Source organism: Cupressus sempervirens, chromosome 2 (genome assembly GCF_028749045.1).
Source record: "Cupressus sempervirens isolate cs-2001-9-10 chromosome 2, ASM2874904v1, whole genome shotgun sequence".
NCBI lineage: Eukaryota > Viridiplantae > Streptophyta > Pinopsida > Cupressales > Cupressaceae > Cupressus > Cupressus sempervirens.
The window spans coordinates 160624194-160643598 of record NC_143119.1 but is presented as its reverse complement, the minus strand read 5'-3'; the positions used below and the strand labels follow the sequence as shown (position 1 = coordinate 160643598).

At 34.5% G+C, this 19405-nt stretch overlaps 1 protein-coding gene and 1 pseudogene across 3 annotated transcripts; both read left to right on the top strand.

The window, feature by feature from the left end:
• Window positions 1-8106: 8106 nt before the first annotated feature.
• Window positions 8107-10942, top strand: LOC149571542 (pentatricopeptide repeat-containing protein At3g12770 pseudogene; annotated as a pseudogene). Its single transcript, XR_016359830.1, has one exon. The product of XR_016359830.1 is annotated as a pentatricopeptide repeat-containing protein At3g12770 pseudogene (transcript).
• A 3667-nt stretch (window positions 10943-14609) lies between these two features.
• On the top strand, window positions 14610-17463 carry LOC149571541 (putative pentatricopeptide repeat-containing protein At3g23330). Of its 2 annotated transcripts, XM_089813055.1 has the most exons (2): window positions 14641-15676; window positions 15778-17463. In XM_089813055.1, exons 1-2 carry the CDS (start codon window positions 15617-15619, stop codon window positions 17344-17346), a joined length of 1629 nt encoding a protein of 542 aa, XP_089669181.1. In that variant the 5' UTR covers window positions 14641-15616; the 3' UTR covers window positions 17347-17463. The 2 variants fall into 2 exon arrangements, with proteins under 2 accessions (XP_089669180.1, XP_089669181.1); XM_089813054.1 differs by having other exon boundaries at window positions 14610-17463.
• The last annotated feature ends 1942 nt before the right edge of the window (window positions 17464-19405 follow it).

Below are 19405 nucleotides of genomic sequence, written 5' to 3'. Positions count from 1 at the left end.
TCTTGGCTTATATTTACCCTTGTTCCAAGGATCTCTAGGTGGGGCATTACAATAACAACTAGTGTAGTCTCTGCAAGCTTCTTTGTTGCTACTATGGACTCAGCTGGTGGTGTCTTTTCTTCTGTAATAGGGATTGCTTCCCATAAATCCTTACTTATCTAGACAAAGTTGGGTGTAGAAGTCATAAATTTAACAATAGCTTGTTCACTTCCTCATAGTTTTTGCCCATCAAAAGAATGTCTCTCCTCTTATTTCTCAGTAAGGGTTCAATACCCTTCATTATCCTCTCCATATCCTCATCACTATTTACTTCACAAAGTTTTATGATATGGTTTTTCTCTAATCCCTTTATCTTCATCTTCTACCCTTCTTTTTCTATTTATCAACCTATTATACAAATCCTTTGGTATATATTTTTGTATATCGTCAAATCTCTTATTTTCCAATATCATATGTGTAACTACTTGATGGAGACACAATCAAAGACCAAAATGAACACACAGGAAAAGGGAAATCTTATTATCAAATAAAATGTCCTATGGGCTTACAATAGTATGATTCTAGAGAAAGAAATCCTCCACACAGTACCTTCTCTCTACACCACTGAGAACTGCCTTTACAATGCTAGAAATGTTCTTAAATAAACCCCAAATGGTTTGGGGTTAGGAATACATTCTAGAATATGCCAGTTGGCATCCACTACCAAAACAGAAGGTTCAATAAGTCGCATTAGAAGTTGGTGTAAAATTAGAAGAATCTAGAAACGGGAGTTCAACTTTCGAGAGGCATAACTTTTGAACTATAACTCTGATTGACAAACTGTTTACATTTCCAGAAAGCTCTCAAAGTGTTCTACAACCTTATGACTAGCTTCACTTGTCCCCCAATTTTCAGCCCTGTACGAGGCCATTTAGCACCCCAAATCTGACTTTGAAGCACTCTTAGGAGGTCTCCAAGAAAATTAAAATTGCAATAACTTTCTAACCAAAAAGCTCGTTGACCTGATTCTTTTTTTGGACGGCTTTAAATTACAAATATAATCATCCCTCCAACTTACACCCTCTAACTCATCATAATTTTGGCTCAATTACAAAATAACTCATTTTCTACATTTACACGTATCCCAAGGTGCTTAAAACCTAAAACTCTAACCCAAAAAACTAATAGTGGAACTGTGAGAGTTGGAACCTTTATTTGACCCAAATGGGTATCTAGAAATGAAAACACATTAAATAGAAACTATCTCTAAGCATATTTTTGGGTGATACAGGATTGCCCTTACACCACTGGATGCTCCTGCATCACTACTGCATTCTCTAATTGTAGTCTATCCATATTAATATGAAAATCATAGAATTTTTTTAATTATACAAAATTGTTGTTATCAATAATTTAAACACTCAAATTTTCAACCTTTGGATTCTAAGGCTTATTGTCAGAAGATTTCTTAACCTCTGTCTCTACTTTCTCTACTAGTTTTTCCTCTACTTCCTCATCTTTAGACTCATCTAGTTCAACTATTTGTAAGGTTTTCCTTCTCTTTCCCAATCTACTTGACATTTTCTTGGTTCTCTTCTTGGAAGGTTATTCAACTTGATCTTGTTTGACCTTGGTTAACCTTGCAGACCTCCTAGTGTTGGGTGGGGTAACTATCTGTACCTTTGTAATACTAATTTCCTCTTTATCTATGCTCTTTTGTATATGTGGTATTATAATGGGTTGTACTTGAGATACTGATGCATAAGGTGCACTATCTAATGATTCTTCAACTCTAACACCTTGTGACATTCCAACTTCAACTGCTAGGGGTTTTTCCATTAATACCTATGTTTGTCCACTTGCTATCATTTCCATGGTGATTTGCATTGCTTCCTTATACTCTTGCCTTGTCATACTTGATTCCTTTAGGATTGCATCTATTTTCTTTTTAACTTTCTTCTTGATATCTTTGATGTGAAGTTCACTATGAACTTCCTTGACTTTTTCTTCATAGGTACCCCATCTAGGACACTCTTTATCTCTATCAGATTCCATAATGATCTTTTCATACCCTTCAACTAGCTCTTTAGTCATCTCATATCCCATAGGGTCAATAAATTTGACTATGGGTTCAGCTACTTCCATTCAAGTAACATTTATCTCCACTATGAAGAAAATATCATTCCTATACTTCTCAACTAAGGCTGGTGGAATTTTGAATCTTTGTTTCATAGTTAACTAAAACCTCTTCATCAACCTCAATATGAAATCAATCATTCTATCTTCATATTTCTTTCTATAATAATGTTTTATCATACTCAGTGTGCACTTGTCACTATCCCATTAATTGTCATGCATTCCAAGGAAACTTCTAATTACTTGAAAGAATAAGTGTGTCAGTAGAGACTCAAATCTAAATGTAGCATTCTTTGTCTTCTTCAATCCCTCAAAGTTGTCTAACACCTATTGTCTTACAATCTCACACATGTTAAGTTTCTCTCTCTATACTGCCATTAGATAAGTTGCATGGATAAATCTAGCAGGCGCAGAGTTTAATCTAGAACTATAGTTCATCTTATAACCAATGATCTTATTAATAACCCTCACATCAGTTTCAATTATTAAGTAAAGTCTCATATTCCTACCATCAAAAAAAAAAAATTCAAGTTTGTCTCAACCAATTTCTTCACATTCTTCTCATCGACAAGATTAAAACCTTCATTGCTGAGACCAGTAAGTTTGTGAATCATTTCATTATCAATCTTGATAGGGATATCTTCTACCCAAAACATACCTTCATGATTTCTTCTCAAGATGATTCTACTCCACTCATGGTTATCAAAATTCATATAAAACATATATTTGATAATGTTCAAACCACTCATATGTTCAAGCCCTTGTTTTAGAGACAAATCACTATTGCAAATTAGCTCTACGTTCTTATGTATATCACTATCTCCAATACTCTCAAATTTTCAATGTATGTAGGCTCTAATGTCTTCAATGTGTAAAAAATTGCATGGAATTTGTGAAAAGGCTCCTAAGGGATCATCCTCCAAAGATACATAAGGGTGCTTCTTAAACAAGTACACTTACATCACAAACTGTAGGATTTTCCATTATGCTAATTAATGCTTCAAATTACAACTTCGCAAATGATAAATACCTTATTTATGTGTAACTAGGGCTTCCTTCTTCTTACACTTGAAAACTCCTTCCAGTTTGCCTCAAACATGCTTCAAAGCTCTTCTTTAACTCTTGCATGATTAAATGGTACTCAATAACTTGATTTTGATCCTTAAATTACTTTAAAATCATCATTGTATTAATTGTGCAAGTATGCAATGAACAAAAATGATTACCAAGAAACTCAATTTCTTTCATGAACTCACATACGATTGTTGAATCATCTGTGCACTTAACCATGACTTCAACACATCATGTTATACCTCATACTAAATGTACAAACCTTAACTCGCTCTTTTTATGTTAGGGTTTGATAGATCCAAAACAATATAAGAATAAACAGTTATATACAAAACGGAAAGAAGCATATAGAGTGAACACAAATAACACATAGATTTAATGTGGTTCACCCCAAAACTTGGGCTACATCCACCCACACAGCCTTCAGCCTTTCTATTATCCAGCAAAAATGTATGCCAACATTTTTAATGCATTATGCATCTCAGCCACTTATAACAATGTTTTAGAGCAACCTCTAAAATGACCATTTTAGGGTTTTACAATGTCAACATCAACACCCACTACATGATCAGTCACCACAATATCAACACTTAATTCTACCTTTTTGATACTCGATCTCTTTTGAAAAATAATTAATTCAAATAGGATAAGTCAAATACAATTGTTGACTTCAATTTGCATCTAAATGCTTCATTTTATTGTTCTTCTAACACTACATGTGAACTGGATGGATCTTTAGCTTTGATGAATACTTCTTTAAATTCTTCTACATGTTCCTTTATGTTGTCTTTTTTACTGTCACTGTTGCTATCAGTTCTTTTGGCATTTCTACTTATACTCCTTCTAAAGTCTGGATTCTTTCTATCGCGCCTCATATCCATTCTACAAAATCTCACTATATGACCAAAGTTGTTGCACAACTAGCATATTGGTGCATTATTTCCAAATCAAGGTCCTTGCTAATTTATAGGTGCTCTACAATTTGTAGCAATATGTCCAAAGATGTTACACTTGTAACATACAATGTTATTCCTTGATCAATTGTTTCTTTCTTTAGATCTTATTCCAGTAGGGTTAGTACCTCTCAACATTCTACTATTTCTATTACTATTATGAAATTTAGGTTTCTTACAATTAACTTCTCTATGACCAAAACCATGACAATTATAACAATAAAAATTGGTAACTTGTTTGAATGACTTACCTGTGCAGTTCCTTTTCATATGACCATCTTCATTACTTGCATAACATCTACCTTTGAATTCATAGCTTACTTCTTTAGGTGATTCAATTTGCTCAAATTTCTTAGTTTCGTCAACTTGTTTAGGTTGACTAACTTGTTCAATCTCCTTAGACGTATCAACAAATTGATTTTACTCAATCTTGTTCAGATGCTCTTTTTCTTGCATAGGTTGATGAATTTTAGGATTAGGTTCCTTTCTAGCTTCATATTTCTTAGCTGACTTTTCTCTAATGAAATATCTAAGACCAGCCTTATCATAAGAAGGTCTCTAAAAATATATCTATTCATCAATCTTTTCACTACTAGAATATAGCTTGTCAAGTTGTTTCTTAGTCTAAGTTAACTATCCTTTCACAATAATATTGTACTTCTCAAGTTATGTATACTGCAACTTAGTATATTCAAGTTCAGATGTAACTTTTGTAAGGTTAGATCTCAACCTTTCATTTTCATATCTAAGATTTGATTCAACTCTGCTTTCATCTTTCTCTAGGTTCAATTTTAGATCAATAATCTTTAGTTCATGCTTCAAGATCTCATTTTCTTTCTTTACTCTAGAAACTTCATCACTATCCTTGATTTCATCTTTAGGCTCTTTCTTGGATTTGAGATAATCAATTTTGTCGTTTAGCTTTCCAATGTAGTCCTTTTCCTCTTCATATCATTCTTTGAAAATTTTTCTTTCTTTAGTAAGAATGTCAATCTTCTCAAGAGCTTCTTCTAGGTTCTTTTGTAACTATTTCATATCCATAGGGATCTTACTCAAGTTGTTAGGCCTCTTCCAAGTAACTGTGCTCTGATATCAATTGTTAGAAATAGGAAATACTAAGAGGTGGTGGGGGTGAATAAGTATTTTACAAACTTTAGCACAAATCTAGATATTATTAACAATATTATAACTTACATATGAAAGAAAACTAACTATGTTGAACAGTAAACATAAACATGCAATAGGAGAACTCATAACACCATATTTTTTTAACTAGTGAAACCCTAGCCAAGGGAAAACCTTGTTGGGGATGGTACCCACAAAATGATCCACTAATAAAAAGTATCTTGTGAAAGATATTGACTATGTTAGGAGTCTATTACATTCGTGTAGTGTCTCAGTCCTTGTTAGAGGACTTAGGCCTTGTAAGAAGCTTCAAACCTATTAGGAGTTGTAATATACAAATACAAAATGTATGCAAGATGAGCCCATTACCCAAACATGCAATATACAATGCAATTCCTTTAATATAAAGAGATAGATACAAAAAACCTCTTTACACTTCTACTGATATCTTCAATATTTGATACTGGCTTTGCTGCTCACAAAATTCACATTCATCTAATCATACATCAAATTTTGTATATCACATAATACAAACATACTTCAAAAAACTTTGCATTCACAATCTTTACTATATTCCTTGCTAATTTATAATTATAAATTCTCAGTCGGCCTTCATGTCTTGATACACTTTACAAAATATAAAATTAACTTTCACTAACTTAGGATTAACATCTAGGATGTCATCTTTAATTAGTTAAGTAATTATTTCATAAACAAAATAATTTGTTAACCCAAAATACCCATTTCTTTGTTATATCATGTTATGCATGTACACTATTGTAACTGGTAATCTATCCATGTGCACTCACATACATCATCATCATGAGTCAAGTATCCATACCTAACTTTGCATGTGTCCATAATACACTTGTCAAGCTCGCCAATCAAAACTCTAGCTATTCTGCCAAATAAACTATATGATACTTAGACAATTTTCTAAGTACAAATGCCATAATTGATTCTCCATAAATCGCCCTCTTCATATAGAAGATATGTTTCCATAAATGACAACATCTAATGTCCACCTTAGCTAAATTGCCAACAATTGTGAGTCCTTGTATGGTACATGTTGTATTGGCAACTAAGAAGAATAGAGAATGGAGAATGTGCATTGATTCCAGAGCTATAAACAAGATCACTGTGAAATATCAGTTTCCTTTGCCTAGGATTGATGACATCATGGATTGTTTCAATGGAGATAGATACTTTACCAAATTTGATTTGAAAAGTGGATATCATCATATCAAAATTATAGAAGGAGATGAATAGCAAACTACTTAATGGCAGTCTTTACATAAATTCGTAAGCAAACATGCCATGTTCGGCTGCTTGGAGAGAGTGTGCCTGGTTTTTCAAAGATCGTATGAAACTAATATTTTCTATACAATGTTATGCTTATAGGTTTATCAAGGATTGAAAAACCTAGAGAAATCATTTCACTATATTACTAAATGGGAGAAACTAAAGTATCCCAAATTTAGTTTAGATAACTCGTGTGAAGGATGTAAGGTTTCCCTCATATTCTAGTTTTGAATTAAATTATTTCCAATTTAATTGGTAGATGGCAATAAGTTAGGAAAAGTAACTTTTAAATTAGTTTAACAAATTTGTTGATTTAGAAGAAAAAAATTCAATGAATTTTATATTAAAATATATATTAAATTCAATTTCAACTTATAATTATAACATGTTATATTTTGAAAAAGGCAAATTAAAAGAACTTTAGAAATTTTATATATATATATATATATATATATATATATATATATATATATATATATATATATATTGATTGACCACACTTATAAATTTGAAAATGATAAACATTTTCTAACTAAATGTATTTTGTTTCGAAAATACTTCCTAAATCATCAGAAGAGTTTACATTCTTTAAAACATAATTTTAACGCTTTTTTTAATAGATATTAAATTCTTGAGAGAAGAGAGACAAGACTCGAGGTAAGGGTAGAGATAGAAGTCCATAATCTAGCATGTAATAGCGGCTATGTGGTGTGTGCACTAACAGACAATCCACACTTGTCCTTCCAAGGAGCTAGCCTCCTCGACCTCGACCACACTCTCACCTTCTTCTTACAACCACTCAAACACACTCGAAGACATATTAGTAGGTCACTATCTAATAAATCATACTCAAACAATAACTCATAATTCAATTCAATTTCATATATTAAATAAACAATTTATAAATGATTGACATCGTTAATAAATAACATGAACATCATGGAACATAAGATTAGATTGCACATAATCATTTACCCATAATCATCTATCATAGATTTTATGATAAATTAAAATATATTAATAAAATTGTCTAACTAATACCATATAATCATCCAAAATTAAAATCAACTAGGGGAAATGATCTAGTAGCTGCCCAAGGTAACCTACAGTTTCTAATCCATATGTCAAAATTTGTCAATTTTTTTGGTGAAGTTTTGTAGGTGGGTGAAGAGTTTAAAACTAATCTTTGGACTTTCCCACATTTAGAGAGCTCTCTGTAGAACTTGAAGAGTGAGAGGTGATCTAAAAGTGTCATTTTAAAATGTTCGCCCAATAGCCACTCACCCAAAAAATAGTACTTTCTGCATAAATGGACCAATCAACAACCAAGAAAACTAAAAAATGAACATATACGAACGGCTATTAGTATTCGTGATGATTTTGTTTTGACATATTTGTATGTAAGAACCAAAAGTTTTTGGGTGGTAATTGGAGAGTTGACGGCATTGGGGGGCAACCGGCTGGTTTCCCCTATAGACAAAATCCACCACCAAGTCAAAAGAGTCAAATATGCTAGAAAATAGATATGTCACAGGACAAGGCCAAGTGTTCAATATCGTTGCAGAGTTTTGTCGCCTCTTTTATTTTCGGGTTCCCAATTTGCTCTGAATTATCTGCTGCTCCTTGTAAAGGCCTGCAAAATCTTCGGTTTTCATCAGTTGGAACATGAATAGGATGAATCAACTGGTTACAACAAGGCCATGGATATTGGGACTTCACTGCATGCGGGAGTATTGACAGCTCAAATGGCACAGCAAATCTTCCGACAGATTCTTCTTTTGAGTTGATTCCATGGCTTTTTCCTCGGATCTGTAAAAACCTTTTTTCCTCAGTGATGTGAATGCTCGTGAGCTCCTGAGTCCTATACACGAAGTACTCCAGTATTGTGAATCATTTATGGCTCTTTCTATAAATGTATGATGCCTCTTTCCTTCCAAAATGTATGTCTGTAAATTTTTTAGAGCACTGTCTACTCAAGTTAAGAGACAGAGAGGGCTTCTTTTGCTACATGCGTCACATACATAGACAAACAAGTTTAAGTGGCGGTGGAATACATGAATGCAATCTCACGGTTACAGTGGGTTCCATGCACTATTTGTCTTTCTTGAATTCGAGTACCAACATAAACACAGTGAAGCAACTTCACGCCCTCGCTCTCGTTACAGGATCCCATCGCAATGTCTTTTTGGAAACTAAATTCGTAAGCAAATATGCCATGTTCGGCTGCCTGGAGAGCGCGCGCCTAATTTTTCAGAAATCGTATAAACCTGATGTTTTTCTATACAATGCTATGCTTATAGGTTTATCAAGGATTGGTAGGCCTAGAGAAATCATTTCACTGTATTACCGGATGGGAGAGACTAAAGTACAGCCAGACAATTTCACCTTTCCTGCTGTGTTGAAAGCCTGTGGAGAAATTCGATCTCTGCAAGACGGCAAGGAAATTCATTATCACGTTCTCGAAAGTGGATTTGAATTGAATTTGTTTGTGGGTGCTGCGCTCATAGATATGTATGTGAAATGCCAGAGTGTAGAGGATGCACGCCAAGTGTTTGAAAATATGCCGACACGAGATGTAGTGTTATGGACTTCATTGATTGTTGGCTATGTTCAGAATGGCTGTGCGAATGAGGGGTTGCAGATGTTTCATCAGATGCAATTGGAAGGTGTGCATCCCGATTCGCTAACAATGGCGAGTGCAATCTCGGCATGTGCCCAATTAGGTATTCTAGAAGAAGGTAAACGGCTTCATGCTTATGCAATTGGAAATGGATTCGAGTTGGATCTTTCTGTGGGGAATTCCCTTGTGGCGATGTATGCAAAGTGTGGGAGTTTAGATATTGCACATCAATTGTTCGAAATCATGCCTGAAAGAAATGAGATCTCATGGAATGCAATGATTGCTGGGTATGCTCAGAATGGGCTTGCAAAGGAAGCCTTGAGAATATTCAATCAAATGCTACAAGCTCAGCATATCAAACCTGACGTAGCTACCATGTTGAGCGTCCTTCCAGCTTGTTCTCATTTAGGAGCTTTGCAACAAGGCAAATGGATCCATGATTATGTTATTAGAAGAGGGTTTGGGAGATGTGTCTCTGTGGCAACCGCGCTGATAGATATGTATGCCAAATGTGGAAGTTTAGGGTTTGCAAGGCAAGTATTTGACAAAATGCCCAAAAGAGATGTTGTAGCATGGAGTGCAATGATTTCAGGTTACGGAATGCATGGACATGGTAGGGAAGCCCTTGCACTTTTTTCTCAAATGCAACAAACAGGTATGAAGCCAAATGATGTCACCTTCATTTCTGTTCTCTCTTCTTGTAGTCATGCAGGCATGCTGGATGAGGGATGGCAGTATTTCAGTTCTATGAGTCAAGATTATTATATCAAGCCCAGGGGAGAGCATTATTCCTGCATGGTCGACCTTCTTGGCCGTGCAGGGTTTCTTGATGAAGCACTTGACTTTATAAATAAGATGCCATTAGAGCCTCATGTTGGTGTTTGGGGAGCTCTACTTAGTGCCTGTAGAATTTACCGCAATATAGAGCTGGGAGAAGTTGCAGCACGACATCTTATAGAGATAGACCCCGGGCATACTGCATATTATGTACTGCTATCTAACATCTATTCTGCTGAAGGCAGGTGGCATGATGTGGCAAACATAAGATCATTGATGAGAGATAGGGGTTTGAAAAAGACACCAGGATGCAGCTTCATTGAGGTAAACAACAAGGTACATGCATTTCTTGTAGGAGACAGATCACATCCCCAATCGGAGGAAATCTATTCAATGTTGGAGGCCTTGTCTGGGCAGATGGCAGAGGCAGGATATGTACCTGGCACAAATTTTGTGTTACATGATGTGGAGGAGGAGGCGAAGGAGCATATGCTTGGTACTCACAGTGAAAAGCTGGCAATAACTTTTGGGCTTATAAGCACAAATCCTGGAACTCCTGTTCGCATCACTAAGAACCTCCGCGTGTGTGGGGATTGCCACAATGCCACTAGGTTCATCTCAAAGATTGTCAAGCGAGAAATAATTGTGAGGGATTTAAACCGTTACCATCATTTTAAGGATGGATTCTGTTCTTGCAATGATTATTGGTGAAAGTAGACGAAGCAAAGAAAATCATTCCAAATACACAATTCCTTGCCTATTAGATTGTTTCTACCTGTAACAGTTACAGATTCATAATGTTAGCAGATGATTTGATGAATAATGGCCCTCATTTTCCTGTATAATGGAGGATAAAATAAGAATCTTTTCAAAACTTTGTGTGTCCTCTCATGTCTGACTGAGTGGGTATTATGCAAGAGAGGATTTATCGCATCTGATTTTCTATTTTAAACATATCATCTTAAATAGGTTGTTTATTTATCCAGATTTTACTGGAGTTAGTCAGGAATGCGTTCGTGGCCTAAAAACACCGTCCAGATCATCACATCAGATTACATAGAGAATTGGTATGAAACCCATTTTCTGTAGAGAACTAATGCCATTGCAAGGTGTGTAAATGTTCAATCCTACAACCACTCTCTCGGGAAATCTAGACTTTATTTGAACTTTCAAGGAGGGATTATATTGATGATGGAAGGCGAGTTCCATCACAATGAATGGAAAACTTCTGTTGCAATGGGAGATCCACTTGCCCGGGCTCTGCCTTTATCTTATTTCTGCCCACCACTAATCCTAAGGCAACCTACTTCCCGAGCATTTTGAGCTTTATTCAAGTTGAAGAATCTGCAATATCCCAATAATTTGTGTCTCATTTTCATGATAGCTTACAAAGTGCGATCTCAAATATTGGTATATATTTTGCTGGAATTCATTCATATATGTAATGCTTAATAGTGACTGAAACAAGTAACTATAACAAGTTCTCATAATTGTTTTGTTTTGTTTATATCTCAGTCTTGCATAATAAATTGGTAAAGAGTCAATAAGAGGTTTTGTTTTTTTGTTTTTTTTCAGATGTAAAGAGGCTATGAGAAGCATATTATGGAGACATGGACAAGTTGGTTCTCAAGATGATTATGATATTTATGAGAATTACCTTGCCTTTTGAATTATTTGTTTCTAAAATAGAACCTCGTTTTCAAAAAGTAATGAGAGTTTAGTTTACGAGACTTTATTCTATTAGAATATTATCAAATTTTCTCTAGAATTTAGTCAAGGTGAAGACTCCTACAAGAACTTATATTTCAAGTACGCTATGCGTTTCAAAATTTGATAATACAATGTCTAAGTTTTTCTTAGTCAAATGATATAAATCATGATGTTATGTTTTTAATTTTTTGTAAGTACCTTTTCCAAATCTTTATTATAGTTTTAAAAGTTGTATATTATTCTTGTCAAGATTAGAGTAGGAAATATTTTCATACACTTTTGCTTCCTTTCAAGTGATTTCAACTTTGAACTAATTTTGCCTATGTTTGTTGAATATATGATTTTGTTTGAATTAATCAAGATGTGAATGGAAACTTCTCTAGAGTTTTTTTTTGTTCTATATTATAGAATTGTAGGAACAACAAACATGTGTGAGAGAATTAAGGTAGGAAAGTTTTATGGAACAAATTGTGAAATGTGGAAGATAAAGATAGAAATTGTGTTGGTTGATTGGGATCTATGGGATGTGGTGGACTATTACGTCCAAAAGCCTATAGGTTTAATTTAGGCTTCAAAATATTATGTAATAGATATAAAATTTAAAGCTCCCATAAGACTGTGCCTTGTAGAATTGATTTTGATAAATGTATATGGAGAAACCTTTTTCAAGAAGTTTTGAGAGTAGTTGGGTGAGATGTATCAAATCAAATCTCTAGTAAATAAGATTTTCTTGAGGAAGAAGCTATGCTACTTGAAAACTAAAGGTGGGCAAATCTACTAGATTCTAGAAACTTTTGATATGTTGGTGACTTAGTTGACCTTTAGTTGGGGTGAAGATGGATGAAGGAAAAAGGTGCCAAACTATTTTATGTTTGTTACAAAACTCGTGGGATAGATTAGTCATGGCCATTGGGAGCACTTTGATCACCTCGTATATAGAGGATTCTATTATTTCTTTTATCTTTGAGAAAATGAGAAGGAAGGTCTCTTTGAATGCTAAAGAGACTTTAAGTGTTCAAGGAAGACAAAAGAACAAGACAAGAATGAGAAGTGGCATGGTCATTCTATGTCCAAGAATAAGGAGATATTGTAATCATATGATAAATCCAAGACAATATGCTAGATGTGACAAAATTGGACACTTTCAAAAGGATTATAAAAAAGAGAAGAAAAGGAAAAGAATGGTATTTTGAATTTCTCTAAAAGGATGTCAAAGAAAAGAAGAAAAAGAAGAAGAAATGAGATTTCACTTTTGAATTTGAGAAGGAAGCTCAAGATGTTTTTATTGTAGCCTAGTGGTACTATATGATTGATTGACTCAAAATGCATATTTCAACATCACTACCAATAGAAATTGGTTTTGTAAATATGAAGATAAGATGGTGCTAAGGTTTATTTGAACAAAAATTATTTCCTTTACATTATTAGTCATATTGAAGTATGTTTATGATAGAGTTGGATGATTTGATAGTGTCTTGCTTATCATGAAACTAGCAATAAATTTATTATTTGTTAGAAAACTAATAATATATATGTTCATGTAAAGTTTTGTGAAATAGGTGTGAAAATTGTGAGAGGTGCTACGATGATAGCAAGAGGAAATAGTTTACGTGCAATGTAGTAGCTTGATGCATGCATGGTTGAGTGCAATAGCATTTCCATTCGCACAAGTTGGATATTAATTTGTAGAGAAACAAAGTAGTTAAGTTTTCAATAGACAGTTATATATTTTGGGTACTGAAGATTGCTTTATCTATGATAAATATTAAATTTTTATTATTATATAACAAAATTGTTTAAGAAACTATGAATTATCTTTTACTTTATTGTATTTTAAAATACATATATCATAAGAAAAGAGAAAAAAATTTAAATTATTTATAGTATATAGTTTGTAAATTAGAGTTAATAATTTTGTGTATGATTTTATAGTTTATTCTTTTAATTTATGTCAATATATATGAATATATAAATATAAGATTAAAATATTTATTATTTCTTTTTAATTTTTGCCTTAAATTGTAATTCATCACTTCGAACATATTTATCCATATTTATTCTATGTAGTAACCATTTTTACAAATTTCAACCTCAAAATATAGTATCCCTCGGTTCCTAAGACAATGTTATCCATATGATCTAATTTGAATTTAAATGTTTTGATTTTTTACATAACTTTTTAAGAGTGTGATCATTCCCACTACAAGAGAGACTATAAGTTTGTAAATTATAGTAATGAACCAAACATTTCAATTACTAGCTATTTTATCCCTAGGTTCCTAATACAATACCACTTATGTGTGATTTAATTTGAAATTTAAATAGTTTGATTTTCTACATAACTATTTAGCAGTGTGATCATTCCCCGCCAGAAGAGAGTTTACAAAAGGGAAAACCCAAACAATTAGGACCTGTTTGGTTGATGGAATAGGAATAGAAAAATTGGTATACGATTTTTATTTTCTGTTTGGTTGATGCAATAGGAATGGAAAATTTTGGAATACGATTTTTGTATTCCCATTTTGCCTCTAAAATGAGCTTATACCCATTCCAAAAAATACCTGTTATTGGAATAGCCATTCCTATTCCCAATATTACATGCCTATTCTCCATTCCTATGCCCGTGGCCAAATAGTTATGAACCAAACATTTCAATACTATTTGGCCACGGGCATAGGAATGGAGAATAGGCATGTAATATTGGGAATAGGAATGGCTATTCCAATAACAGGTATTTTTTGGAATGGGTATAAGCTCATTTTAGAGGCAAAATGGGAATACAAAAATTGTATTCCAAAATTTTCCATTCCTATTCCACCAACCAAACAGAAAATGAAAATCGTATACCAATTTTTCTTTTCCTATTCCATCGGGCCCTTATAGTAATGAATCAAACAGTTCAAATACTAGCTAAAGCATTATGACCGCTCAACAACATAAACAGCCCAAGGACGCACGAAGACATTCAGACTTGCAAAAAATATCAAGCTGACAATATGAACTACTTTGAACCTGGAAAGCTATTCGATTTTAAAATTCCCATTTTAAGAAGTCCATGAACAAAATATACTTCGCAGGGAGACCTGATCCTTCACATTTATCTTCTCGTCTCGTCTGGTTAGACCATGGGTTGGCTTGCTGGGATTAAATTAATCAAATTGTCTAAGTGTAATGGTTTCTTCAAGACCACTGGCATTTCTTTCGCACTCTTTAAATTATTGTCTGCGCGCAGAGATTACTCATACTGGTTTTTTCGTGAACTGGGCTTTTAACTTGACTAGTAAAAATCCTAAATGCGGATCGATGTCCAGCAATATGGGTTGTCTCCATACATTGGCAGCTCTGTATTTCGAATTCTACGCTTCTCAATTAATCGGATGTACCAATGTCAAAACATTGAAACAAGTCCATACCCATTTGCTCATTTGTGGCCTCGATCAGAACATGTTTTTGGGCACCAAGCTTGTGAGGATGTATGCAATGCTAGGTAGCCTGAACAACGCACGACAAGTGTTTGATAAAATGTCTAAACAAGATGCTTTCTTGTGGAATGTGATGATTAGAGGATACGCTGCATTTGGCCAGTGCGAGGAAACCCTGATGCTTTACAATTTGATGCAGCAGGCAGGCTTACAGCCAGACCGATTTACTTTTCCCTTCGTTCTTAAGGCATGTGGTGGCCTGTCAGCTATACATGAAGGTAGGAGAATTCATAAACGAATAGTTGAAATTGGTCTTGACTCAAATGTTTACGTCGGAGCTGCTCTTGTAGATATGTATGCCAAATGCGGGAGTATGGAGGACGCTCGTCTAGTGTTTGACAAAACGTATACTAGAGACGCCGTCTTATGGTCTGTGATGATTGTGGGATACACCCAGAGTGAGAATGCAACTGAAACCCTTAGTCTTTTCAAGCGAATGTTGCGTACAAATTTGAAACCCAATGCAATTACTATTGCAAGTGCTATCTCAGCATCTGCTGCCTTGGGAGACCTGCAAAAAGGTGAGTTGATTCATGAGTATGTAGCGAGAAATGGATTTGATTCAGATGTTTCGGTGGTGAATTCGTTTGTAGCTATGTATTCTAAGTGCGGGAAATTGCAGGTTGCACGTGAATTGTTTGACAGAATGCCCGTACGAGATGTTGTCTCCTGGAATGGAATGATTGCGGGGTATCAACATGTTGGAGATGCAGGGGAAGCGTTGGCATTGTTCCAACAAATGCAGCTGGAAGATATTAAACCGGACTCACTCACCATGGTGAGTGTGCTTGCAGCGTGTGCTGACTTGGGAGATTTCCAGCGGGGCAAGTGGGTACATTCTAGCATTATAAAAAGTGGATTGGAATCTTATGTTTCAATCAGAAATTCTCTCATAGTGATGTATGCTAAGAGTGGGAGTGTATGTACTGCACGCCTAATTTTTGACACAATGCCTAAAAGAGAATTGGTTTCGTGGAATGCAATGATTGCGGGTTATTCTCAGAATGGACTCGCCAATGAAGCTTTAGAACTTTTTCAAGAAATGCAGTTGGCTGATGTAAAACCAAACACTTCTACCTTTGGAGCTCTACTATCAGCTTGTGCACATTCTGCAGCTTTGGAGCAAGGGAAGAAGATCCATGATTGGATAATTGCATGCAAACTTGAATCAGATCTCTTTGTTGCAACCTCCTTAATAGACATGTATGCAAAATGCGGCAGTCTAGAAGTGGCACGACTGTTGTTTGACAAAATGAACAAAAGAGATGTGGTTTCATGGAATGCAATGATTGCAGGGTATGGAATGCACGGGCATGGAAAAGATGCTGTTGCCATTTTTCTTCAAATGCAACAAGTAGGAGTGAAGCCTAATCATGTCACATTTGTTTGTGTTTTGTCTGCATGCAGTCATGCAGGCCTAGTGGAGGAAGGGTGGGAATACTTTGCTTGCATGAGACAAGACTATTGCATTGCACCCGTGGCGAGGCATTATGCATGCATGGTTGATCTTGTTGGTCGTGCAGGGCAGATAGATGAAGCATATGACTTCATCCAAAAGATGCCATTCGAACCCGATGCTAGTGTGTGGGGTGCCTTACTTGGTGCCTGTAGAATTCATTGCAACATTAAGATTGGGGAAAAAGTGGCAGAACGTCTTTTTAATATAGATCCATGGAATGCTGGATATTATGTATTACTGTCTAACATCTATATTGGAGCTGGGAGATTTGCTGATGCAGCAAAGCTCCGGGCAGTGATGAAAGATAAAGGAGTGAAAAAGAATCCGGGATTCAGCTTAATTGAAATTGATAATAGGATTCATAGCTTCCTTGTAGCTGATACATCACATCCTCGGTCTCAAGAAATTTATGCAGCATTGCAGGCCTTGGTTGCTAAGATGGAGGAAGCAGGGTATGTGCCTAACACAAACTTTGCACTTCATGACATTGAAGAAGAGACCAAGGAGCACTTACTTTACAGTCATAGTGAGAGGTTGGCCATTGTTTTTGGGCTTATAAGCACAAGCCCTGGTACTTCTATCCGTATTACAAAGAATCTTCGTGTCTGTGGTGACTGCCATACAGCAATTAAGTTCATTTCTAACATTGTTAAACGAGAAATCATTGTGAGGGATGCAAATCGTTTCCATCATGTGAAGGGTGGGTTATGTTCCTGTGGCGATTACTGGTGATAGTATAAAAACACTCTAGATAAACATTTGGTTACTAGTGTCGCGGTTTTGTTTGTACACTCTGATTTGTGCTTTGACACTTGAAAGGACAATAAGTGTAATATACATTTTGTTGAATCTTTTTTTCCTACAAAATACAAGTTGGGGAGGTGTAGGTCTGGGTGTGGGAAGGACAAAAGTAAGATTAACATTACATTCAATTAGTATAACGATGACGGCTTATTTAGAGTTAGTTTTGAAGTTGAGTATATAAAATACAGTTATAAAATAGGTTAATTATTATGATTAGAGTTAAAGTAAAGAAATAGGGTGAGGGTTGCAAACTAAATTAGAGACAAAGTTATGATTAGAATTAAATTAAGGATAAAGATAAAGTTAAATTATGCTTAATTTTAAGATTAGTGTTCAATTAGGAATATATTAGATCTAGAATTCAGTTCAGACTAAATTAGGACTAGAATTATATTAAGGTTACATGAAAACATTTGATTTAGAAATAGAGTTAGAATATGGTTAGAATTCAAATCAAGTTAGTTTTTTATTTCAATCGGAGTGAAAGTTACAATTTGTTTAGGGCCAAGGTTAGAGTTATTATTACGGTTAGAGTTATTATTACGGTTAGAGTTATTATTACGGTTAGAGTAAACTAGAGGTAACATTGAAGTAGGTTTAAGGTTTGGTTGGGGCTATTCTTACAAGTAGGATTCAATTACAATCAAGGTTACTATTGTTAATATTAGAATTAGAATTAGAATTAGGATAATGACTATTGCTATAATATGTTTAACGTTAGAATTAGAATTAGCGTTTGGGTTTGAATTAAAATTAGAAATAGTGTTAATATTAAGGTTAGAGTCTAATTACAATGAGAGATTAATTAGGTTTAGAAATACTATTCAATTTAAAGTAGGGTTATATTTTAGGACTAGGGTTAGGGTTTAAATGTTTAATCAATGTTAGGGTTACAATCTAGTTACATTTAGGGTTCAACTAGGGTAGCAAGAGAATTATTTGAGTTACAATAAGGTTTAGGGTAATATTATGGGGGTTCAATATGGGTTGGGCTTATTGTTTAATAAGGGTTATGATTTGTACTATCCTAAAAAAGTAGCTCTCATAATTATACACGTTAGGACTTATGAAACCTCATTTTGGTGGTTTTGCGATATGAATGTCTATTATGCTTGATCCTGGAAACATGTATTTTCTTTCCTTAATCCTTTTCATTCTCCCCAAGCTCTAGTTTAAATTTGAGCCCATTTTTCATGAGACATTTCACCAATGGCAACTTGCCCCTAGGTTTTGGGGCCTAGATTTTACCCAAGGCCCGATGCTGAGATTTTCTTAGAGGATTTTATTTTGTGATTGGCTTGGAACAAATTTGAATCTCGAAATGATGGAGTTAGTATAAAAACCCCTTATCTCTCTTTATTTTGACATCCATAATCTATTATCAAGTGCAAACATTTTTGCCAATCAAGTATTTTAGCAAGTAAAAGCATTTGGATTCAAGATTTGAAGGCAACCACCCAAGATCAAGATCTCTAAGCTTTCTTCAAGATCTTTCAAATAAAAGGCAATATTATCCATTTGATGCAAGTTTCTCTCTCATGAGGGGTAAGTAGATGAATTCTCAATAAAGAAGATCCATCTTCTCTCGTTTACAATTGGATATCAAACATATCTCCATTTAAGATTTAGGAAAGGAAATCATTAATATATGCATTTATTAGGATATACTTGATTCTACATCGTATTCCAATGCTAGCTCTTTGGATTTCAAGTAATTTCAAGCACCTTTACGAGTGTAAGTGATTTCTATATTCATCCACAAGGGTTTGGGCAAGGCAGATCTATTATTTATCTTTATATTTACTTGACTTTATGCTATTTCATTTAATTTCTAAGGTTGATTCCCAAACAAGGGTCTAGCCAAGGCAAACCCCTTTAGACAATCTTTTTCCCTACTTTTTTATTTGCAAGAATAGGTTACAGAGCTATGGAATCAAATCTAGGAAGATGGAGAACAATTGGAGGATCTGTATAAATTTAAGACGAA

What these genes read in the sequence shown, in the direction of transcription:
- LOC149571541 (XM_089813054.1), top strand. Translation starts at nt 14,845, where the DNA reads ATGGTTTCTTCAAGACCACTGGCATTTCTTTCGCACTCTTTAAATTAT.